The sequence below is a fragment of the Struthio camelus genome, chromosome 32 (assembly GCF_040807025.1).
Source record: "Struthio camelus isolate bStrCam1 chromosome 32, bStrCam1.hap1, whole genome shotgun sequence".
Lineage (NCBI taxonomy): Eukaryota > Metazoa > Chordata > Aves > Struthioniformes > Struthionidae > Struthio > Struthio camelus.
Window position 1 is genome coordinate 4,692,241 of NC_090973.1, and position 21,666 is coordinate 4,713,906.

At 53.2% G+C, this 21,666-nt stretch overlaps 1 protein-coding gene across 1 annotated transcript; it reads left to right on the top strand.

Moving 5' to 3' along the window:
• Positions 1–15,346: 15,346 nt before the first annotated feature.
• Positions 15,347–16,282, top strand: LOC138063540 (olfactory receptor 14C36-like). The gene has a single exon (XM_068923156.1). The coding sequence runs from the start codon at positions 15,347–15,349 to the stop codon at positions 16,280–16,282; it is 936 nt and encodes a 311-aa protein (XP_068779257.1).
• The last annotated feature ends 5,384 nt before the right edge of the window (positions 16,283–21,666 follow it).

Below are 21,666 nucleotides of genomic sequence, written 5' to 3' on the forward strand. Positions count from 1 at the left end.
GAAATATATATCTACAGGAGCTGGCCCAGCTGCAGGAGGAGCCAATCGAAGCAGCAGGCACCTTTTTAGACTTTATCTGGGGTTATCTCCCTTCTGACACAGCCCAGCCCTCCAATGAACTTCTCCAGTGCCGTTCATGACCATATATGAGAGATGGCTCCGCTGCGGATGTCACGGTCGTTGCTCTGGGGCATCATCATAGGACTCACCCCAGTGGGACAGGGCAGCCTGTGGCAGGGAAATGGGTCTGTCACCCCTTGTACCCCAGTGTGGGGACTGGGAGCTTTGAGCATCTCATACGCTGTGTGTGCCCTAGCGCCCAAGGTGCGAGTGTCTGGCTGTCCCTGTGCCAAAGGGACCATGGAGCTGGGACTGCACCTGGGACAGCTGTGTCAGGAAGGGAAGGAAACAGAAACAGCCCCTGACCCTGCTACAGCCCCGCTGTGCCAGGAGCAGCAGCAGTGAAAGGCCTCTTTGCCATGGCTAGAGACCCATCCCGTGAGCTCAGGTTCGTCAATCCCTTCCCGGACAGCCTGCGGTGGGTGCCTTGGCCAGGAGCAGGGAGCTGGGGCATTTCACTCCTCTGACAGCAGACAGGGAAGCCCAGGCGTTCAGACCCCCCCTGACTCTCTGGGAGTTCCCCCAAGGGCCCGTTATTCCCTTGCAGGGGCTGATCGGGAGATCAAAGCCTCGCCTGCAGGTGCACAAACCACAGCCCACGTGACCTCGACAGCCTGCGCCACGCTCTCCCTGCAGCAGCGCCCAAGCCAGGAAGATGGTGGTTTCTCTCTGGGCTCAGTGCCCCAAGCAGTGTCACTGCACGCAGCCACTGTGCCAGCTCCAGCCCCAAACCTGCTCCCAGGGATGGGGCTGCTCCTGCTGCCTTTGCAGATACAGGTGCTGGGCTCGGGTCCTGGAGGGGGATTTTTCCCCACAGGTGACCAAACCTCTCCTGGGCCCCTACACTCAGGGCCAGGCAGGAGGACAGGTGTCTCCTGTGCAGCAGGGTCCCAGGGCTCACAACTCACAGCACTGCTCCAGCCCAGGGCCACTGGCACCCAGCACCTCTCCATCTCTTTGTAATTCCTGTCCATCACATGCTGTCATTTATGCAAAACAGCACACACATTTCATTGCAGTTTCTCATTAGTGATGCTGCATCTCACCATGCTGCTATTGCATGCCTTCATACATTTCAATGCCATTATACTTTCACACATGGTTATGTATTTTACTTTTTGACTTACTGAGTGGTTTTCTACTGAGAAACACTCAGGCACTGTATCAGGCTCTTTGAATATTATTGTCGCTTTCTTTTTTCACATTACTGTATTATGTTCCTCTTCCATGTGATGCTTCCTTATCTTCTCAGGAGCACCTTTCATTCAATATTTTTACCTTCCCAACAGGCACATGGTTTGGATACTGACTGTGAGGACACTGCTGCCTGAGTGCCTGATAGGTCAGCAGCAGGCACATGGGTGGGACATGTGCTTTTGAGGTCATTCCTGCTGGAGAAACTGAGAGGCCAGCAGCAGGGATGTGGCTTGAATGCCTTCAGGTCAGTGCTCCCTGAATACCTCATAGGCCAGCAACAGACACAGGGCTTGGATCTTGATTCTGAGATCACTTCTGCCAGAGCCCTTGATCGGCCAGCAGAATGCACATGGCATGGAAGGTGATTGTGAGGCCACAGCTCCCTGCGTGCCTCATAGGCCCAGGGCAGGCACAAGGCTCACATGTTGATTTGGAGGTCACTGCTGCCTGAGTACCTGATAGGCCAGCAGCAGGCACTTGGCTTGACGGTTGATTGAGGCCACTTAGGCCTGAGTATCTCATAGGCAAGGAGCAACCACAGGGCTTGGCTGCTGACTGTGAGATCACTTCTTCCTGAGTACCTGATAGGCCAGTAGAAGGCACATGGCTTGGATCTTGAGTCTCAGGTCTCTGCTGCCTTAGTATGGTGCATCAGGGACACAGAGGCAGGGCCTCTGGCTCTGACATGGCAGCAGGCAGGGCCCCCAAGGGCCTGGAAACACAGCAAGGCCAACTCTCCATCCCTTGAAGTTGCTTTTATTCCCCCAAAGGCTTTGAAAGTGGACTTTCTCAGAACATTCCTTTTCAGCCCTGGTCATGTTCAGTTCCAACCTCAGAGAATCAGATGAAGTGGTCCCAAGGGGCTTCACTTGGCCACATCTTTCCTCTCTCTTGTGCCTCTTCTGCTGCCAACAAGAGGCCTCTCTAGACATTTTTCTCATGCCTTTCTTTGGGGGTGACATTACCTCTGTCTCCTCCAAGAGCCTTTACACCCATTCTCCAATCAGAACGTAGCAGATTGGACAGAGAAGCAGAGATGTCGAACATGTTACAGTCCCAAAGGTGATATTAAAGCAGGTGAACACATAAGAACAGAGATCCAGTGCAGACCTCGTAGGAAAACCTAACAAGCTCCCTGCTGTTGGACAGGGTAATTTCTACAGCACAAAGACCCTGGAAAGCAGAGATTACTAATGCCACTGCTCACACCAGCTCTGGATTCATTTAGTGGCCTACAAAAGTCTTGCTGGCTCCCTGGTAGGCTTCAACCTTCTGTTTAACAGAATGTATAAAGTCACACTCAATGTCCATGTTTGCCAGAGTATAACATCTTCATTTTAAATGTGCTAGTACTAAATAATGATGATGGAGTGGAATAAATTCATGTGCATGCTGCTGGCCTATGAGCTGCTCTGACAGAAGTGACCTCACAGCCAACATCCAAGTCTTTTGTCTCAGAATTGACCTCCCAAGTGCTTACCCCCACCATAAACCTTCTGCTGACCTCTAGGCTTCAGGGACAGAAGTTTCCTCAAAAGAATATCCCCTGCCATGAACATGCTGCTGGCCTACCAGCTTCTCCCACAGAAGGGACCTCACAGTGACATTTACATTTACATGTGCCTGTTGCAGGCCTATAGGCTGCTGGGACAGGAGTGACCACGTGCTTTTGCTGCTGGCCCATCAGAGACTTGGAAAGAGGTGACCTCACAGTTACCTTCACAACAATGTGCCTGTCCCTGGCCTATGAGCCTCTGAGACAGCAGTTACCACACTATAACTTCCCTTGCCATGAGACATGCTGACCTATCAGCTGCTCAGGCAGAAGTGATCGCCAGAGCACACATCCCAGCCATGCACTTGCCGCTGCCCTACCAACTGCTCAGCTAGAAGTGACTCACATTCACCTTTCCAGCCATATGTCTGCTGTGATCCAACCAGTTCATCACTCAGCAGTGACCTCACAACCAACAGCCAAGCCTTGTTCCTGCAGCTGGCCTATCAGCTACCCTGGCAGAGGTGACCTCATCATCAATAGCCGAGCCATGTGCCTCCTGCTGGCCTGTCAGCTACTGGCAGAGAACTGATTGGACAAAGGTGATTTTCTGGCATAGCTCTTGTAGACAGCCACGACCTCACTACCCACATCCCGGCCATGCAGCTAGTGCCCCCTGCAGCTGCCCCTGCCCTCCCCCAAGGCTGAGCCAGCTCCTGAACGGCCTCCCTGGTTCACCTTGTGGCATCACACAGTGCAGCAAAACACCCATTATGTACAGTTACTACCCCAAAAGAAGATCAGCATCTGCTCTGTATTACCTACCCCTAGTCTGTGACACTTAGGAACTGGAGAACAGCCTGCAAGTAATTCTTGGCACCATTTTCTAGTGGCAGGATTGCACGGGAGCTGCGCTCATGAAGCTGCAGACAGTGGGGCCTCACGTCCCAGGCAGAGAGAGAAGCCTTCCCGCAGCTCAGCAGTCTGTTCCCTTCCCCGGGGCTGAGCAAACCCGGCAAATCATCAAGGGCAACAAGCATTCTCCTGTTCTGCGGTCTGACCTTCGGGAGCTCCTGGAGGAAAGCAGCCCGGCCGCCAGCACCGCTGCCCCCGCCCCAGCGCCAGGGCACCCGCCGGCGTTTCAACGCCCGCGCAGCCCCCCCAGACCCGCTCGCACCCGCTCTCTCCCACTCTCTCCCCTCCCGCTTTTCTCCCGCTCCTCTCTCACACCCGCTCGCCCAGGGACCCGTCGCGGGTCGGGGCTCGACCCTCCTCTCCCCGGGGGTGGCTGCAGAGCAGCGCAGCGCCCTGCCCCGGGCGGAGGCCTGGCTGCGGAGGAAGCCGCCCGGCCGGGCTGTCGGCGCCGAGGGGCCTCGCTCCCGACGCTGCTGCCTGAGGGGCTGTTTGCGCCCTGCCCCGAGCGACCGTCCCGGCTCTGCGCTGCCCTGCTCGCTCGCGCCTCCGCTCTCCTCTCCCCTTCCTCTCTCCCTCTTCTCGTTCACGTCTCTCTTTCACACCTTTTCTTTCCCTCCCTCCCCCTCGCTCCCTCTTTCTCTCCTCTCTCCTCTCTCCCCCTTTCTCCTCTCCCTGAGGACGCACCCATGCTGGTCTCTGATTGGCTGATAGAGCCGTCACTCCAAGGGATCTCCGCCCTCCTCCTCTTGCTGGCCAATGGGAGGCCCGCACTGGGGGGCGATGCCATGGCAACGTCCTGACCTCGTGACCCAGCAGCTGCTTTCCCCTCCGCGATGGCGCCATCTTGGTGGCCGCTGGCGGGGTGAGATGCTCCTTCAGCGCTGATCAGCTGCCGTCCCGGGCGGACGCGAGTGGAAATGCGGCTCGTGCCCGGGTCGAGTTCGGACACTGAAGACGGGACCGCAGCCCCGCTGAAGGAGCCCTGGCGTTTCTCCGTTCCTGTCTGTGCCTCGGTGCTCGAGGCAGCCCGCGCGGGCGCTGTCTCCTCGGAGCCCGGCAGCGCGGGAGAGCCGAGCGGTGGCCTGTCTGACACGTACAACCACGGGAGACCCACCTGCAGTTTACACCGCAGGAGAGACCAACGCCTCTCCCTGTCGGAGGAGTGCTGTTACCTCCAAGTGATTTATTACTATCGTGCTGAGCAGTTTAAGTACTGTACAATTTACCATAATTTCTTTCTCCTATTTTACTACCATCTTAAGAATTTCTCTTTTTCTAATACAAAAGGTGGATTTTTCACTGCACTCAGTGGGAGGGAAAATGAACCTACATGCAGTGTGTGATTGGAAAGTCTCAAACACTTGTTCTGAAATGTCTCTATCAAAGGTGAACATTTGAACAACTTTTTTTAGCTTTGAAGAACCTGGCTAAGTTGTCAATTTGACTTTGTCGTTATGCACATTCTCTATTGAGATGTCCTACTGCTTGTAGGCATTGTTTCAAACCTTTCTAATTCAGCTGAAATACCTTCTTCCAGAGAGTGTCACAGTCTGAGAGAACTGTTTTTTTCCCTCTCTATTTACAAGACACAAGTTGATAGGTATGACCATACTAGAGGTATCCTCTGAGCAGGGAAGACTTATCTTCTTCCTCAGAAAATGTGAAATAACAGTGAGAAGTTGGTGTATGCACCTTGTGCTGCATTCTCTGATTTGCTTTTTTGTGATTGTTGAATGGATGCTCTGTTTACAAGCAGCTGCTCCAGGACTTGGTCGTTCAGTCTAAAACCTATCCAGAATAACAGCTGGGGTTGCAAGATGCAAAAAGACTGCCTGACGCCTTCTGTCGCATAGGCGCAGCCAGCTGTTAATCTGTTGTGATTTTGCTCCTCGGTTACTAAATCTTATTGTCCATCGTGCACTGAAGAATGATGTTTGCCTGGGGCGTGAGGTTAGACTACAGGCTGAAAGGGGCTGTGAAGCTTCCTGTGCTTGTCCCTGTGACTGAGCTTTGGATTGCTGTGAGCCTGTTTTCCTTGACATCTCATCACCTCCCAAAGAATCTCCCGGGTCCCGTGGTTTAGTCACCTGTCACAGGACAATGTGTCCTAGAATCGTTATCATAAATGGACTTAAGCTCCCTTGTGACCGTCTCCCTTCATTGCGAGCCAATTCCAGAATTTCCTTGTCATGTATTTGAGGCCTTCTCAAAGCCAAACTGCATTTAGGGATGGCAAATCTATGTGTATTAGTGCCTGTGACAGCATTGCCTCTGAGCGCAACTGGTTCCCTGTCCGTAGAGCTACTTCTGTTATCTAGACTACCCATGTTTCCTCTGTCTTTGCTTTGCTCCATTGCATTAAATTCTGCTAGTGTCCTTTTGAATGATAGGCACTTCGTTTTTGGATCACATTCTTAAGCTGCTGTTGTTGCTTTTTGTTTTAATTTCAGTTCTCTTTTTTTTTTTCTTCAAGAGAGATCAGAATTGTCCACAATATTTCATATGATCTCCCTCAAGTGCCACTGTGAACACTTGTGTCTGCTGGGTAAGTACTGCTTTTTTCATGATTCTGCTGGTGCATTATTAGCCTGTGACTAGCTGACACACTCAATTTTGTATCTGAATAAGAAATTCACGGTGACTTCCACATTTGCTAAACCCTGGTTTAGAGCAGAAATTCTTGTGGTTAATGCTGGGTACCAGAATGATGTTCCTGTTCTCTCCTCCTGGGTGCTCCCTGTGGGTACCACTGCCCTGCCCTTTGAGAACTCTAGGGTAAAAAGGAAAGATAGATTCATATAATTCAGGAATCTCTGTGGTTGTCCTCCTTTTTACTTTGTTAATCACTTTTTTTTTTTTTTTTTTTTTTGGTTAACATGTCCTGGGCCATGAATAAACATGTTAACAGAGAGGCAAAGTAGGCCATGACCTCAATTGAAAAGTACAGGTTTTCTTGCATTAAAATATGCATTCATTTTCTCATCTCTATTAGATTAAAAGAGATAAGCCTACAGTAGAATGTCTCATGTGAAAATAGGTAAACCTAGATGGTTGTATTCCAATGGTCCTTCCTTGCTTTCTGCATGGTAGACCTGTGTGCTAATCTTTTGTGTATCTGCAGCTCCTCGATAAAGTTACTATGTTGCAGAGCCTGAACAAAGTTACCCTGTAGGCATCAAGTGTGCACACATCAGCTCTTCTGCATGTTTGTCTCTGATCTTGCTTGTCTTTTCATTAGGAAAACCTTGATATGTACTCCCGAGGAGGAAAGAACAAGACTTGATGATGAAATTGCTGACAATGAAGATGGCAGTGTAGGTTAGTTCTGGCTTTCAATTTTCTTTACTGTGTTATGGCCAAAAGCTTTGCCTTCAACAGTGGAAATGAGCTGAACTACTGGATATTTTTCATCTATTCACATTTGTGTATAGCCTTAGAACTTACAGGCCATAGTCATGGATGGACTCCAGGGCCCTGCTAGTGAGCTCAGGAAAGAGAATCAGAAAAAAAAAATCAGTCCTTTTCCCAAATGCTTACAACTAGCAGAAGAGAAGGGCAACAAATGCAGGTGGGAATACAAGGCAATGGGGAGTCTTATTCTGAATGATAAGCACTGCTCTCACTGCAGCAGTAGCCTGATATTTTTCATGGGTTTTGAGCATCCCAGCAAGAATTTTCAGGAGGTAATAGGAATATGATGCATCTGGAAAGCTCCTGCCAAGTGTGAAGACAGCAGGGGAGAAGGGAACATGCTTCTGCTTTTTTGTGTTGAGCAGGCAGAGAGTGGGAGCTGCTGTCAGGGCTGGCTTGGAAGTCAGAGCTGTCCTCTGGGTACTTAGTGGGAAGTAACATAGGAAGGAGGAGAAGTCGTGCAAGCCCTTAGCAACTTTGGTCTTGCTATGACAGAAGAACGCTCTTTGTGTTTCAGGCAGTAAGTTCAGACTATGATCTTTGTAGCAACTTTCAGAATGGAGCTGAGTGGGGCAAGGCTATATTTCAGGACAGAAAAGCATGCTGCAGTAGTTTAGGTGATCAGGCCTTGGTTAGGAGATGTAATTAAGCAATACCTCATGAAAGCAGGCTCTCACAAAAGTTTTGCAGCCTGTGCCAGACTTGAACAGTGGAAATGAAAAGCTACAAAAACCAAATGCCCATGAAAGCAGTATTAATTATCCCTGGGGTAATCTTTGCAGAATCCCAGAGTGGAAGGAGACTCTACAACCTCTCTGGGCAACCTGTTCCCGTGCTCTGTCACCCTCACAGTCAAGAAGTTTTTCCTCATGTTCAGATGGAACTTCCTGTGTTTCAGTTTGCACCTATTGCCTCTTGTCCTATTGCTGGGCACCACAGAGAAGAGTCTGGCCCCATCCTCTTGACACCCTCCCTTCAGATACTTGTACACATTGATGAGATCACCTCTCAGCCTTCTCTTCTCCAGGCTGAACAGGTCCAACTCTCTCAGCCTTTCTTCAGAAGAGAGATGCTCCAGTCCCCTCATCATCTTTGTAGCCCTCTGCTGGACTCTCTCCAGTAGGGCCATGTCTCTCTTGTCCTGGGGAGCCCAGAACTGGACACAGTCCTCCAGGTGTGGCCTCCCCAGGGCTGAGGAGAGGGGCAGGATCACCTCCCTCCACCTGCTGGCAACACTCTGCCTAATGCAGCCCAGGATGCCATTGGCCTTCTTGGCCGCAAGGGCACATTGCTGACTCATGGTTAGCTTGTTGTCCGCCAGGACTCCCAAGACCTTCTCCACAGAGCATTCCTCCCTAGGTGCAGGACCCTGCCCTTGCCTTTGTTGAACTTCAGGAGGTTCCCCTCTGCCCATTTCTTCAGCCTGTTGAGGTCCTTCTGAATGGCAGCACAGCCCTCTGGGGTATCAGCCACTCCTCCCAGTTTAGTGTTGTTGCTTGTTTTGAAGCAGACTCTCTAAACATACAAACAAAGTCGCGTTTAGGGAGTAGACGCTGCTTTATTTTGTGCAGGGTGCTCAGTGGATAATTCCACAAATCAGGCACACCTGATTACTACACAGCCGACACTTCATACAGTTTGAGCTACAGTTATCAGTACAATTTACAACTACATTAAGTTATCCTCATTTCCATTGGTTCCTGTTAGGTCTCGTCTTCTTTTAAAGTTACAGTATCCTTCTTTTCTACTACACATGCTCCATGGGGAAGGGGCTCTGGTTGTTAGGGGGGAGCTTCCCTGTTCGTGGGTGGGTTCTTTACTATGCTGATTAGGATAGTTCACCTGTAGTCCAGGCAGTTCTCTTCAGTTTATCACCTGTCCTTGTTCTCTTCAAGCTCATGTGGATACTTATCTGGCCGACTTATGGTGTCATCTTGCTCCTTTCTTCAAGGCCTTGTTTTGTTAACTCTCTGTGAAAGACTGAGTAATGAGCTTCTTCCTGGAACAGTGGGTGCTCAGCCAAGCATTATGTACAATAATTACACCTAGTTACATCCTCAGGTCTTTCAAATGGCATTTCTCACACAGATACATCAATATCATCAGCAAACTTGCTGCAGGTGCACTCTGTGCCTTCATCGAGGTCATTATTGAATAGGTTGAACAGGATTGGACTGAGTGTTGACCCCTGGGGCACACTGCTAGCTACAGGCCTCCAAGTAGACCCTGTGCCATTGATCACAGTCCTCTGAGCTCTGCCATTCAGCCAGTTCTCAATCCACCTGACTGCCTGCTCATCTAGCCTGCCCTTCCTGAGCTTGCCTATGAGGATGTGATGGGAGACAGTGTCAAAAGCCTTGCTGAAGTCAAGGGGGACAACATCCACTGCTCACTCCTCATCTATCCAGCCAGTCGTTCCTTCATAGAATTCTTCCCAGGCATCAAGGTGAAGCTGACTGGCCTGTAGTTGCCCAGCCCTCTTTCTTGCCTTTTGTGAAGATGGGGGTGGGAGGGCATTTATTTTCTTCCAGTGCTCAGCAACCTCTCCTGATCACCGTGACCTTTCAGAAAGAGTCAAGAGTGGCTTTGCAATGACATCAGCCAGCTCCCTCAGTACTCATGGGCGCCTCCCATGAGATCCCATGGACTTGTGTATGTCCATTTTTTTGAAGTGTTTCCTCACCGGCTCTTCCTCCATTGAGGGCAAGTCTTCCTTTCTGCTGGCTTCTCCTCAGGTCTCAGGGGCCTGGGATTTCTGAGGGCTGCTCTCACCAGTAAGGCTGAGGTGAAGAAGGCATTCGATACCTCTTCCTTTTCTGTGTCCTTTGTCACCAGGGCAAGTGTCCCATTTAGCAGCAGGCTCACCTTTTCCTTAGCCTTGCTTTAGCCGCTTATGTTCTTAGAGAAGCCTTCCTTGTTGCCCTTCATATCTCTTGTCAGATTCTGCTTCAGGTGGGCTTTAGCTCTCCTGACCCCACTGCTGCATGCTTGGACAACGTTTCTGAATTCCTCTTGGGTCACCTGTCCCTGCTTCCCCCTCTTGTGCACTTCCTTTTTATATTTGAGACAGTCAGGAGCTCCTCGTTCATCCATGCAGGCCTCCTAACACCTTTGCTTGATTTCCTGCTTGTTTGGCTAGACCATTCTTGCACTTGGAGGAGGTGATCCTTGACTGTCAGCCAGCTTTCTTGGACCACTCTTCCCTCCAGGGTCATCTCCCATGGGATTTGTCCAAGCAGGTCCCTGGACAGGCTAAAGTTTACTTTCCTGAAGTCTGGGATTCTACTCCTTTTTTTTTTTGGCCTGCACCCTTCTCACAGGATCCTGAATTCTACCTCTTATGGTTGCTGCAGCCGAGGCTGCCCCTGACTTTCACATCTCCGGCCTGTTCTTCACTGTATGAGGTCCAGCAGAGAGACACTTCTCCTGAGACTCTTCTGAGTCCTTGTCTCTGCTGGACCCCACATTCAACATCCCAGCCACATCCCCTTTACTGGCATCTGCCTTTCCCCTGTTGCCAGTGGGATTACACACACGTGGGACAACACACCTGGTGGGATTAAAAAGGGCTCCTGAGGAAGGCAGGCTGAAAGAGCAAGAGGGGGAGGTGTGCTCTTTTCAAAGAGGTGGCTGGAATGCACATAGCTTTGCCTTGAAATGGGTCTCGAGCCAGATGAGAGCTTGTGGTAAGGATAAGAGGACCCACTAGTATGGCTGATGCTGTGGTGGGTGTTTGCTAATGGCTTCTGAAGAGGGAGAGGAAGTAGCCAAAGCCTTTTTAGGCAGCTGCAGGAAGCCTCATGGTCACAGATCCTGGCTCTCACAGGGGAGTTTAACCACCCCGAAATGTGCAGAAAGGGCAGTAGGTCTGGAGACAAGGAGCCCAGGAGATTCCTGGAGGGCATTGAAGACAATTTCTTGGATATAGGGAATCAATGAGCCAATGAGGGCTGGACTCTGTTGTTGACAAAGAAAGAAGAACTGGATGGGGATGTGAAGGTTGAGGTGGCTGCAATGACCATGAGAGGGTGGAGAAGTAAGACATAGAAGAGGATCACAGCTCAGGACTGCAGGAGAGCAGCTTTCAGCTAGTTCAGGACCGGCTGGGCAGGATGCCATAGGAGACTGTCTTGGAGGGCAGAGGGGCCACAGATCCCTCTTCCATCTTCAGGGCAAACATTCTCAATGCAAAGGAATACACCAGTATGATGTACGGGGAGTCTCGCAAGGCCTGGAGGGAAGCCTCTGTGGATGGAAAGGGATGCCCTGACTTAGGAGGCTGAAAACCAAGAAGCAAGTGCCCAGAAGGTAGAAGGGAGAAGAGGCAGCCCAGGAGGCAGATTGAGATACTGCTTGTGGGTCAGGGAAGGAGCTGGGAAAGTCAAAGCTCAGCTGGAGCTGGAGCTGGAGTTGGAGCTCGCAAGAGGTTGAGAGGGCAACAGGAAGGCCTTCTGAAAGTACATCATGAGCCCAAGGAAGGCAGCCAACGAAAATGTGGTGTCACTGCTGAGTGGGGCAGGGGACAAGGTGACAAAGACAGGGAAAAGGCTGAGGAACTCCTTGCCTCTTTCACCTTGTATTTTCCTGGTAAGATCTGCCTCCAGGCCCCTTAAGTGGGGCCATCCTAAGTGCTGTGATTCAATGACTCTTTCCCTGGACAGCTCTGTAAAGACAGACTAGGTGGGGTTTGAGAGTGTAGGCATATAGTGGAGACCATGGTGTGATGTGCCTCCCATCTCTGCAGCACTCTTGGATGCAGTTGGGATGGACTTTGCCTGAAGGCAGTGGTGGGATTCAGTATTTTGGGGACAAGTAAGAAACCTGAGATGGCCTGAGTTTTTTGCCCAGCCACCTCTCCAAAAGGGCCTGAGTTACATGTAGGTCCCATGTAGCATCTACTAGAAACGTGCAGTTGTATGGGACACCCCAGGCGTCTGACATGGCCCTGCAGATCTATTTTTATGTCATTAAACCAAGTGTCTGCACTGAATTACATCAGTGGTTTGCAATGTGAGGATCTGCATGTGTCTCAACTTCCGAGTGAATGGAGCTCTCAGTTATAGAAGGCATCTAGCGTCATTTTAGATGGCCAAGGAAATTCCCCGTCTGGCCCCTCATCGAATGCTCTAGAAGGATGCAGATCTCTCTGCTGCTCCATCAAACACTGGCCCATGCCTTGGACCACCTCTGTCTCTTCAAACATCAGCAGGTGTCTGTGTGTGGGCAACTGACTCCCAGCCTCCATCTCCAGGGATTCTAATGGGAGCTTAGAGAAGGAGCTCAGATGCAGACAGGTGTATTGTGCACACTTCAGCTTGGGCAAGGGGAATCCCACCTCCTGTGTGTTTGTGGAGTTCACGAGAGGCAGCTGAATCCCACTCCATCCCAGGGGCTTCTAAGCTGGCATGAGATGCGCAGATTAACTCATCTGAATCAATATGTGAACCACGGAAAAATGAACTCCCTTCTTGTCCATGTCTAGGTGTCCTGCCCAGGAAAGAGATGGGAGTAGGGGCTTCCACATTTTCATCTCTTGTAGATAAATGTCCTCTGATGAGATAAACTGCAATGCTGGAATCAGCCTCTCCCCACTGTTTAGAGAGACCATAGGGGATTATTTTAGTTTACCTCAGTGAACATTTCCCAGGAGGAGGGAGTACAAAGGACAAATTACATCACACCTTTGACTAGGCCACTGTTTGCAAGGTGGGGCAGGTTTCTGGGATGGAGGGAGCTCCTGGCAACCTGGCAGCACTGCTGAGAGACAGCTCTGTGCAGGAGCAGCTCCTCTGCAAAGAGCAGCAGGGCTCCAGGCACTGCCTGCAGGTGCCAAGAGGAGACAAGGAAGATGAGCAAGATGAGTGAGACAGAAAGAAGTTAAAGACAATCAAGAGTGGGTAGAGGGCTGAGAGCTCACTGGAGGAGAAATCTGCACAGCCCCTAACACAGTAAGTCTCTGGCTGCAGGACAATGCGGGTGGGGTACCCTGAGGGGCCCTCTAAAGCTACCACATCCCATGGCTGATAGGGTCTGTAAGGATGGGTATCCCAGTTCCTCTTGTGTGGAGTAGGATGTGCATTTGAGCAGGGATTCCTAGCCACACTGTCAGAGGGAAACAGTGTCCTGCTACCTTCTTCTACGGATGCTGCAAGGGTGTGAAGCTGGGATGTGCACAGAGGTCTGCCCAGGGCTGTAATTCAGAGCCATGCCCCTGCGCCCCAGGGTGCTGTGTGCCGTGACTCTGCTGCCACCTGCAAGGGTCAGTAGTCAGCCTGGCCAGGGAACCCCCCACAGTGCTGCAGGGAGAAGCTCTGGGTGGGAGGATCAACCCCATCAAGACAGGTTCATGCTCCCATCAAGAGGGTGCTGCATGGGTCAGGGCTGCTCACAGCTCCTAATCACCCTGAGGGCATTTGTGGAGGGACCTTTCCACAGGGAAGGTCAAGGCTGAGATACCTGAAAGGGAAGGAGCTTTCATGAGTGTCTGCTTTCAGTTTTCTTCTCTTTGGGTGGGGTGAAATGTTAATAGATCTGTCAGGTTTAGACAGGGGACTGAGGCTCCAAAACAATGACAGCGAGAGAGGAGGAGTTCTGGGAGGAACTCAGCAAATCCCTTCATCCACTCCTCAGCCTCCAGACAGAACCAGCATCACCTTTCCAGCCCCATCAAGGTTTCTCTCACAAGCTCCTTAGCCCCTGCAAACACGGAGGTGCCCCTGGGCAGTGCCCTGCACCTAGGAAGTTTTTGCAGGGCAGAGTGGAGCGCCCAGTGGGTGGGATGGGGTCTGTGAGCTCTGACAGGGGAAAGACATGGGAACAGAGAAACACCTCCCCACAGGGACAGCTCCAGGCAGCAGAGTCATAGTCAAAGTGTAAGAAGAAACTGCAAACTCCAGTGCCTCCCCTCCTCTCCTCTGCCACCCAGCACAGCCCTCTGCCCTCAAGGTGGTGGGGTCCAGGGCATGAGTCATTTCTCTGTCGGATGGGCATGCAGGAGAGGAAAACTCCTGAGTGTTCCCTGTCTCTCCCTGTCCCGTCCTCCTTTGGCAGAAATGTCATGATATTGCTCTATATTTCCCCACCTATCCGTGCTGCCCTTGTCCTTCCCCTTGGACTCTCTGGGCAGGGTCATTTCAGATGCAATTCAGATACCAGTCCTGTGGGTCCTGCCATACAGAAGAGTCTTTGACGTTGAGGTGTCCAAGTCCCCCTCCAACCTTTGCAGCTGTCGGCGATGCAGTGCGGCAGCTGGGAATGAACCAACTCTCTTCAGGACACCCTGTCTTTAGGACATTTGACTATTCCTGTGGGTGTCCGACTGGGCTGCAAGTTGCCCTCTAGAAGGACACAACTCTCCCATTGTGTCTGAGTGTTATCTTGGTGCCCCATGGAGAAGCCACCTAGATACAAAGGCCATGGAAATACTCCTGGGTGACTGGAAAGAGCCTGATGTGTTCCTGGCTAGAAGGGAAGGGGCTGAGACCTCCTTCAGATACTCTGAGAAAGGGTGCTGAGTTTGGTGATCTGCTCTTTGAAACTGGATTCCTCTGCTCTCAGCAGTATTGTTTCTTGTTAGGGTAACATGAGTGCAAGTGTCATCCACTTCAGAGGTGTGAGCACAGGGCAGCTGGGAAAAAGACTGATGGACAGAGCAGCTCTCCTCCCTCTGCACTAAAGCCAGAGTGAATCCTTTTGCCTCCCAGGATTCACAGCTGTTCCCTCTGAGTGCAGTAGAAGTGCTGGGGATTTCTAACTCTAAGAATCCTCCTCAGCTGTGACGGGGAAGTTAAAAGAAAACAAAGAAATCCTTAAAACTAGTAGTGAACCCACAGTGTTTAGAACTGAGAGTGAAGATGCTGAAAAGCGCTTCAGCATTATGAGTGGATGAAATCTGACTACAACTGTGAATATGAAAGTTTAGCCATCTTTGTTCCTATGTACCCACAGCTGTAGGTCAGGACCGACTCCTCCAGAGCCCACAGGCAGAGGACTCTGCTCCTCACCGCAAACTCAGGACAGTACAATCTGGAGCTCAAACCACGGAGCTTAGTGACAGTCCTGGTGAGATGAGGAGAGGTAATGTGCATGTGTCTGGGGGGAGGGGGAGAGGGTTCTGTGGGAAACAGAAAGTTTTGCTCAGAGAAGTCTGTCCTAACTTGTCAATGTTTTTTCCTCCTTGGACAGTCCCCCATGCTTGGAGAGAAGCAAATGTCCAACAGCAGCTCCCTCAATGAGTTTCTCCTCCTGACATTTTCAGACATGTGGGAGCTGCAGCTCTTGCACATCTCACTCTTCCTGGGCATCTACCTGGCTGCCCTCCTGGGCAACAGCCTCATCATCACAGCCGTAGCCTGTGACCACCACCTCCACACCCCCATGTACTTCTTCCTCCTCAATCTCTCTGTCCTCGACCTGGGCTCCATCTCCACCATTGTCCCCAAATCCATGGCCAATTCCCTGTGGGGCACCAGGGCCATTTCCTACTCAGGATGTGCTGCCCAGGTCTTCCCAGTTCTCTTCCTGGTAACAGCAGAGTACTGTCTTCTCACAGTCATGGCCTATGACTGCTTTGTTGCCATCTGCAGACCCCTGCACTACGGGACCCTCCTGGGCAGCAGAGCTTGTGTCAAAATGGCAGCAGCTGCCTGGGGCACTGGTTTTCTCTATGCTGTCCTACACACTGCAAACACATTTTCACTACCACTCTGTGAAGGCAATGTCGTGGAGCAGTTCTTCTGTGAAATTCCCAAGATCCTCAAGCTCTCCTCCTCAGATTCATCCCTCAGGGAATTTGTAGTTCTTGTGGTTACTCTTTCTGTAGTGTTTGGGTGTTTCATTTTCATTGTGCTGTCCTACGTGCAGATCTTCACAGTTGTGCTGAGGATCCCCTCTGAGCAGGGAAGACACAAAGCCTTTTCCATGTCCCTCCCTCACCTGGCCGTGGTCTCCTTGCTTGTCAGCACTGTCCTGTTTGCTTACCTGAAGCCCCCCTCCCTGTCCTCCCCAGCTCTGGATCTGGTGGTGGCAGTTCTGTATGCGGTGGTGCCTCCAGCAGTGAACCCCCTCAACTACAGCATGAGGAACAAGGAGCTCAAGGATGCACTGGATAAAATGGTTCAGTGGGTACAATATCAGCACCAGTAACCATCCCATGTATATCCACTCATCATTTCTGTCATTTGGCATTCAGGCCAGGTGCTGTTCATTTCTTATTTCTTATTTTTCTCTCCTACATTAATGGGAAAAAAAAAAGTTCCAGTTCATGGCAATTGTTCTCAGGAATCCCTCTCTTGAATTTGACCAAAAGACTGTGTTGAGGCAGGAAGCCAGGCTTCCCCCTTCATCAACATAGGTGGGGGAACCTCAGATCCCACCAGTCTGAGCTCCCTTGGATGCCCTCAGTGCAACGAGGAGAGTTTCCTTCTACAGGGTCTCTTTTGGCACTGACACGAAGGGAGCTCAGTGGGACAGAGTCTGGCTCAGATGAGTAAAGATGGGGTGAGACCATTGGTCTTGTGTCCATTAGGAGAGCTCAGCTCTCCAGACCACAGTCAGGGTGTGATCTCCCATCCCTCTCCTGTGAGGGTGGCTGCCAGCTGTCCCCATGGGCTGGTCTTTTCCCTCTCTAGTGCTCCAAAGCTACAAGTGGAGGGGGAGTGGAGGGGAGAGGAGTCAGGCAGCAGCTTGTGGGGACAGACTCCATACTTGACAGTACCATCCCCATGCTGCCACAGCAGGCATTTCCTCACTGTACCCTTCACATGGGGACTGAACCTTTCCTGGAGACATGTCCACCATCAACAACAGGAATTTCTCTTTTTAGAGTTGTTCCCATGCTATCCTTCTGCACTCTAACGTGGGTATGCAGCCCAGTAACCTAGTGGTGGTGGTAGGGTTGTGCTTCCATGTGTGTGTGTGTCCTGTAAATACAGGCAGGACAAGGCAATGGGCACTCTTATGCCCGACCTGGCCTCCAGAATAACATTCCTATGATAAAAGAGGATCTCCTCAGTGGCATGCCTGAAGACTGGGCTTTCTTCAGAAACGGAGGTCAAAAATATCCGCAAGGGATTGCCCCACAAAAGGGCCTGCTGCTCTGCCTGTGAGCCCTGTGGGCTCCAGGGGATGAGCTCAGAGTCCCAGTGTACTGTGTTAGGGAGCAAGAGCTGGATTCAGGGCTCATTTCTTGGTGACCAATGTCAGTGGAGATGGTGAATGGTCTCTGAGTTACCTGTGTGGGGCTGTCCCACAGGTGACAGCACTGATGACAGATGCCCATCCTTCTGGAGAGGAACCTGAGAAAGCAGGAAAGCTCAGGGGATCTCCAGGGACAGCTCTGTAATCCCTGGAGAGGCAGTGTGGACCCAGGAGACCCAGGGAAGGGGGACTGGAGAGTAGTTGATGCACCTGTAGTGAAATACCACAGGCTAGAGGTAGTGCACACCCGAATACATCTTGTGCCATTGTGAACACCCTGGGGTCACTCTGAGCTCTATCTATGAGCACAGACATGTGCCAGTAGTATCAGTGGTGGTGATCTCTGTCTGGCTGAGTCTGCTTCCTGCCCCAAGCAGCACAGCCAGTGCAGATTCAGGAGTCACCCTGTGGTCCTAGAGCCCACTCACTTTGCAGAGGAGCACCACCAGCCCAGGGGCATGTGGGGAGCACAGGAGAGGGGTGCAGGAACAGATGGCCAGGCCAGCGCAGACACACTCACCTGGAGAAAGGTGCTCTGGGGAGCAGGGCTGTCTGAGGAGAAAAGCAGGGCAGCATTTAGAGTTAGAAAATGAGAACAAGAAACAGGTGTCTCTGTGCAGCAGGCTCAGGATAGGCTGCTCTGTTCCTGAGGCAGCAGGAGCTGCTGGAGGGGCTGCAGGGCCAGCCAGAGTTCTTGTGCTGTGCTGGGGAGAGAGGTGGGCATGGAGGGGCTGCAAGCTGACAGGGAGGGGGATCTCCTGGACACAAGAGCAGGGCAGACAGAGAGTGACTGATGTCTTTGTGGGGCCTCCTCCCTCTTGCCAGGGAGCTTCTGCCCTTGTCCTTGGGCCTTGCCTGAGTTACACTGTGGGCATGCCTGTGCCTGGCCCTGCACTGCTCGGGTGCTGACCTGACCCTGTCTTGTCCTGCTGACCTGACTCCCCATCTCTACCGTGGACCTGCCCCCTCACTACAGTCAAGAAAGCCTTGGCAAGGGAAGCTGGGATGCAAGCAGAAGAAGGTTGCGGGTCCCCAAGGTGACCATATATGCAAAACAGCAACCCTTGCCTGACAGCCAATTGAAAGGTGTAAGGAGTGCCTCAGATTTGGACCCCCTAGCCAGGTAACACTGCACGCAGAGCCTTAGCGGGGAGGGCAGCCACGTGGGAACTGATTTGATGATGGGTAGCCAGGAGGGCAGGTTTTGCTGTATCACGGGTCAAATGGTTTTGCTCCAAAGAGTCTGTTGTTGGGAGCAGCAAGGGTGGGGCTGCTTCGTACAGGAAGGGGAAGCAGGAGCTGAGGGTGTTGGCAAGGCAGGAGGGCAGTGCCCCACCGATGAGGGGTGCTGTCCCGCAGTGCGTGGACAAGAGGAGCAGAGCAGGTTTGGGGATGGTAACCGGGGTCAGGCACAGTCCAGCGATCACCAGATAAGACCATAGGGCTCCAAGCAGCCCTGTTTTGCATGGGAGGTTGGAGTGGAGACCTCCAGAGGTCCTTCCCCACCAAAACTCTTCTGGGACTCCATGAATGGAAAGACCCCCAACCCGGAGGCAGGTGGTCATCCTGCTGGCTGGCCTGGGCTGGATTGCTGGTGTGGGGAGAGGTGGGGAGGGCCAGGGGCTGGAGAGCTCCTGCCTGCAGAGCTGGTCCCCACGGTGGCAGGAGAGGGGCTGGGGGCTGGGAGTGAGGGGGCAGCAGCCCAGGCAGGGGCAGGAGTGGGCAGGGCTGTGGCAGGAGCTGCAGGGAGGGGACACAGCTGGTGCTGCTGCAGGGCCGTGGCTGTCACAGTTACCTCCCTCCCAAAATGTCCCTCACTGCCCCGGGGCAGACACAGGCTGTTCCCCATCCCTGTGCTGCCCTCCCAGCAGGACAGGAAACACAAGGAGGGGTCGACAGGCCCTGTGCTCAGCACCAGCTGCTCCCTGAGGCTGGCAGAGCTTGACTGCAAGGGGTCGCCATCTAGGTGTCTTTGCCTCCAGCCCTCTGGGCCCAGTTTCTGAGCCCAGCTGGGAGCTGGTTTGTGGGGAAAAGGAAGAACCTTCCTCTCCCCAGCTCTGTGCTCCCCCGTGCCTTGCCCAGGCAGCTGCTCTGCTTGTCTCCTGGGCTCTCCAGGCACTCACAGTCCCTGGGGAGGTCCCCACAGATGTGCTGGCCCATGCTCACCGTGGGAGGGCCAGGTCTCACAGGATATTTCAGCAGAGGTCCTTGTGGGTGGCCTGGGTCACAGCCAGCACTGTCAGGAGAGCCCTGGGATGCAAAGGTGTGCCCAGGTGTGGGGGAGCCCACGTGTGGGGGAGCTCCATGGGGGCAGCCACTAGGGACAAAGGGGCAGTTGGGGTTGCAGCACAGCCATATGCCAAGCCCTGCAGGCTGGTAAGCGAGGCTGTGCAGAGCCAGGAGGTCCATGCCCAGCTCTCCGCAGAGGCCAGGGAAATGTTGCTGCACATAATGCCACAGCAGAGGAGCTGAGACTCATGTTGCTGTTGCTGTGGAGGTGCCTGGGCAGGGAACCAGCCTGGGTGGAAACACCATGTGGGTGCAGGGCACCGTCAGAGGAAGCTCCCAGCAGTGGGTGGAGCTAGGACACTTTTGGGGGAAGCTCACAGCATGAAGGGGACAGGGCACTCTCAGGGACGGTCACAGTGGTAGGTACCCAGGGCTGTTCTTCCGAGGGACCTTGACAGCACACAGAAATGGGCTGCTGGGAAAAGTAAAAGCCCCACAGCAGGCTGGGCAGGGGCCTGGTCACTGGAGAGCAGCTCTGCAGATCAAGTCCTGCAGGTCCTGGGCACAAGCTGAGCTGGGGTCAGCAGCATGCCTGGGCAGCAAGGCCGGCCCCACACTTGGCTGTGTTAGCAGAGAGCAGCCGGCAGGGCGAGGGAAGGCATTCCTGCCCTGGGGTCGGCACGGGAGAGACCACGTCTGGGCACAGGGTCCAGGTAGGGCTCCCCACTCCCAGACAGACATGGACACAGTGGCACAAGCCCAGTGGAGGCTCCTGAATGAGTCGGGAGCTGGAGAGCACAGGATGTCTGGGGAGAGGCCAAGGTCGCTGGGTCTGTTCAGCCGGGACAAGAGAAGGCGCAGGGGGATCTCGCTGCTGCCTGCAGCTGCCGAAGGGGAGGGTGGGGAGAGGATGGAGCCAGACCCTTCCCGAGGTGTCTGGGGACAGGACAAGGGGCCACGACACAAGGGGCAGCAGGGAAAATTCCCCTCAGAGAGGGCCAAAAGCCTGTGAAGCCTGAGGGTGGTGCAACAGAGACAGTCAGAGCTCGACCCTGCCAGGCCCTGGGAAACCCCCGCTGGCTGCCTCCACCTGCAGCAGGACGTTGGAGCCGAGACCTCCAGAAGCCCCTTCCCACCCCAGCCGCTCTCTGACTCTGTGACTGCTTCAACGGCTTTCTCTCCAGACCTGCCTGGCTTCGTTGCCATTGCCTGCACTAGTCTTGCTATGGAGATTTGCCTGACACCAAGTAACAAAGGGGGAAAAAAGCTTCCAAGGGTTTTATTTGAAGAAGAAAATGGCTGTCACCAACTAGGGTTGGTGTGGGCGCATGGGTGCTACAGGACACGATGCAGCAGCGTTTCTGTAGCACCCGGGACAGTCTCTGTCACTCTGCCTCTCTGCTCTGTGCCAGCCCCCATCTCAGGGCACCTGCCTGGCACTGGCCTCCTGGCGCCGTTGCTCTCGCTGCCCCGTGGCACAGCTGCAGCAGAAAGCTCTGCGCAGAGCCCGAAGCACCGTCCTGAGCAGCGAGGGCCGTTGCCTGGGAGCTGCGGTGTCCGGGAGGGTGGTGATGCCTGTGGGGGGAAGGAGAGCTGTGGGCGAGGGGCTGTGGGGGTGCAGGACCTGCCTGTCCCCACCACCAAGGCCTTTCCCGAGGGGTCTTGGCCTTGGCACAGCCAGTCCCCAAGCGCTTGCTGCTGCCGGCCTCGGTGCCGCTCGCTGTGCTGGGACGGACCAGCCGTGCCCAGAAGGGCTCTTGACTTGGGTACGTACCTGGGTCCACCTCTGGAGTGTGCCTGAAGGAAGAGGAGGACTTCTCCTCCTCTTTGGGCTCAGACGCAACCTGCATGGGGAGAGCAAGCCCACACACCACGTGCCATCAGCTGGTGATGCTCAGGACACTGCTTCCCAGGATGGACAGGGGGAAAGGTTTGGGGTTGTGGGATGCTGCCAAGAGTTGTGAGTCCCAAGGGAAGGGACCTGCGGATGGCACAGAGACGGGACAAGGCTTGTTGTGGGGACATAGCAGCAGGGCTGGGCTGGGGGCTGTGACGGGCAGGGGGGAAGAGAGGTGGCCGGGTGGGTGGCAGAAGGGGGCTGG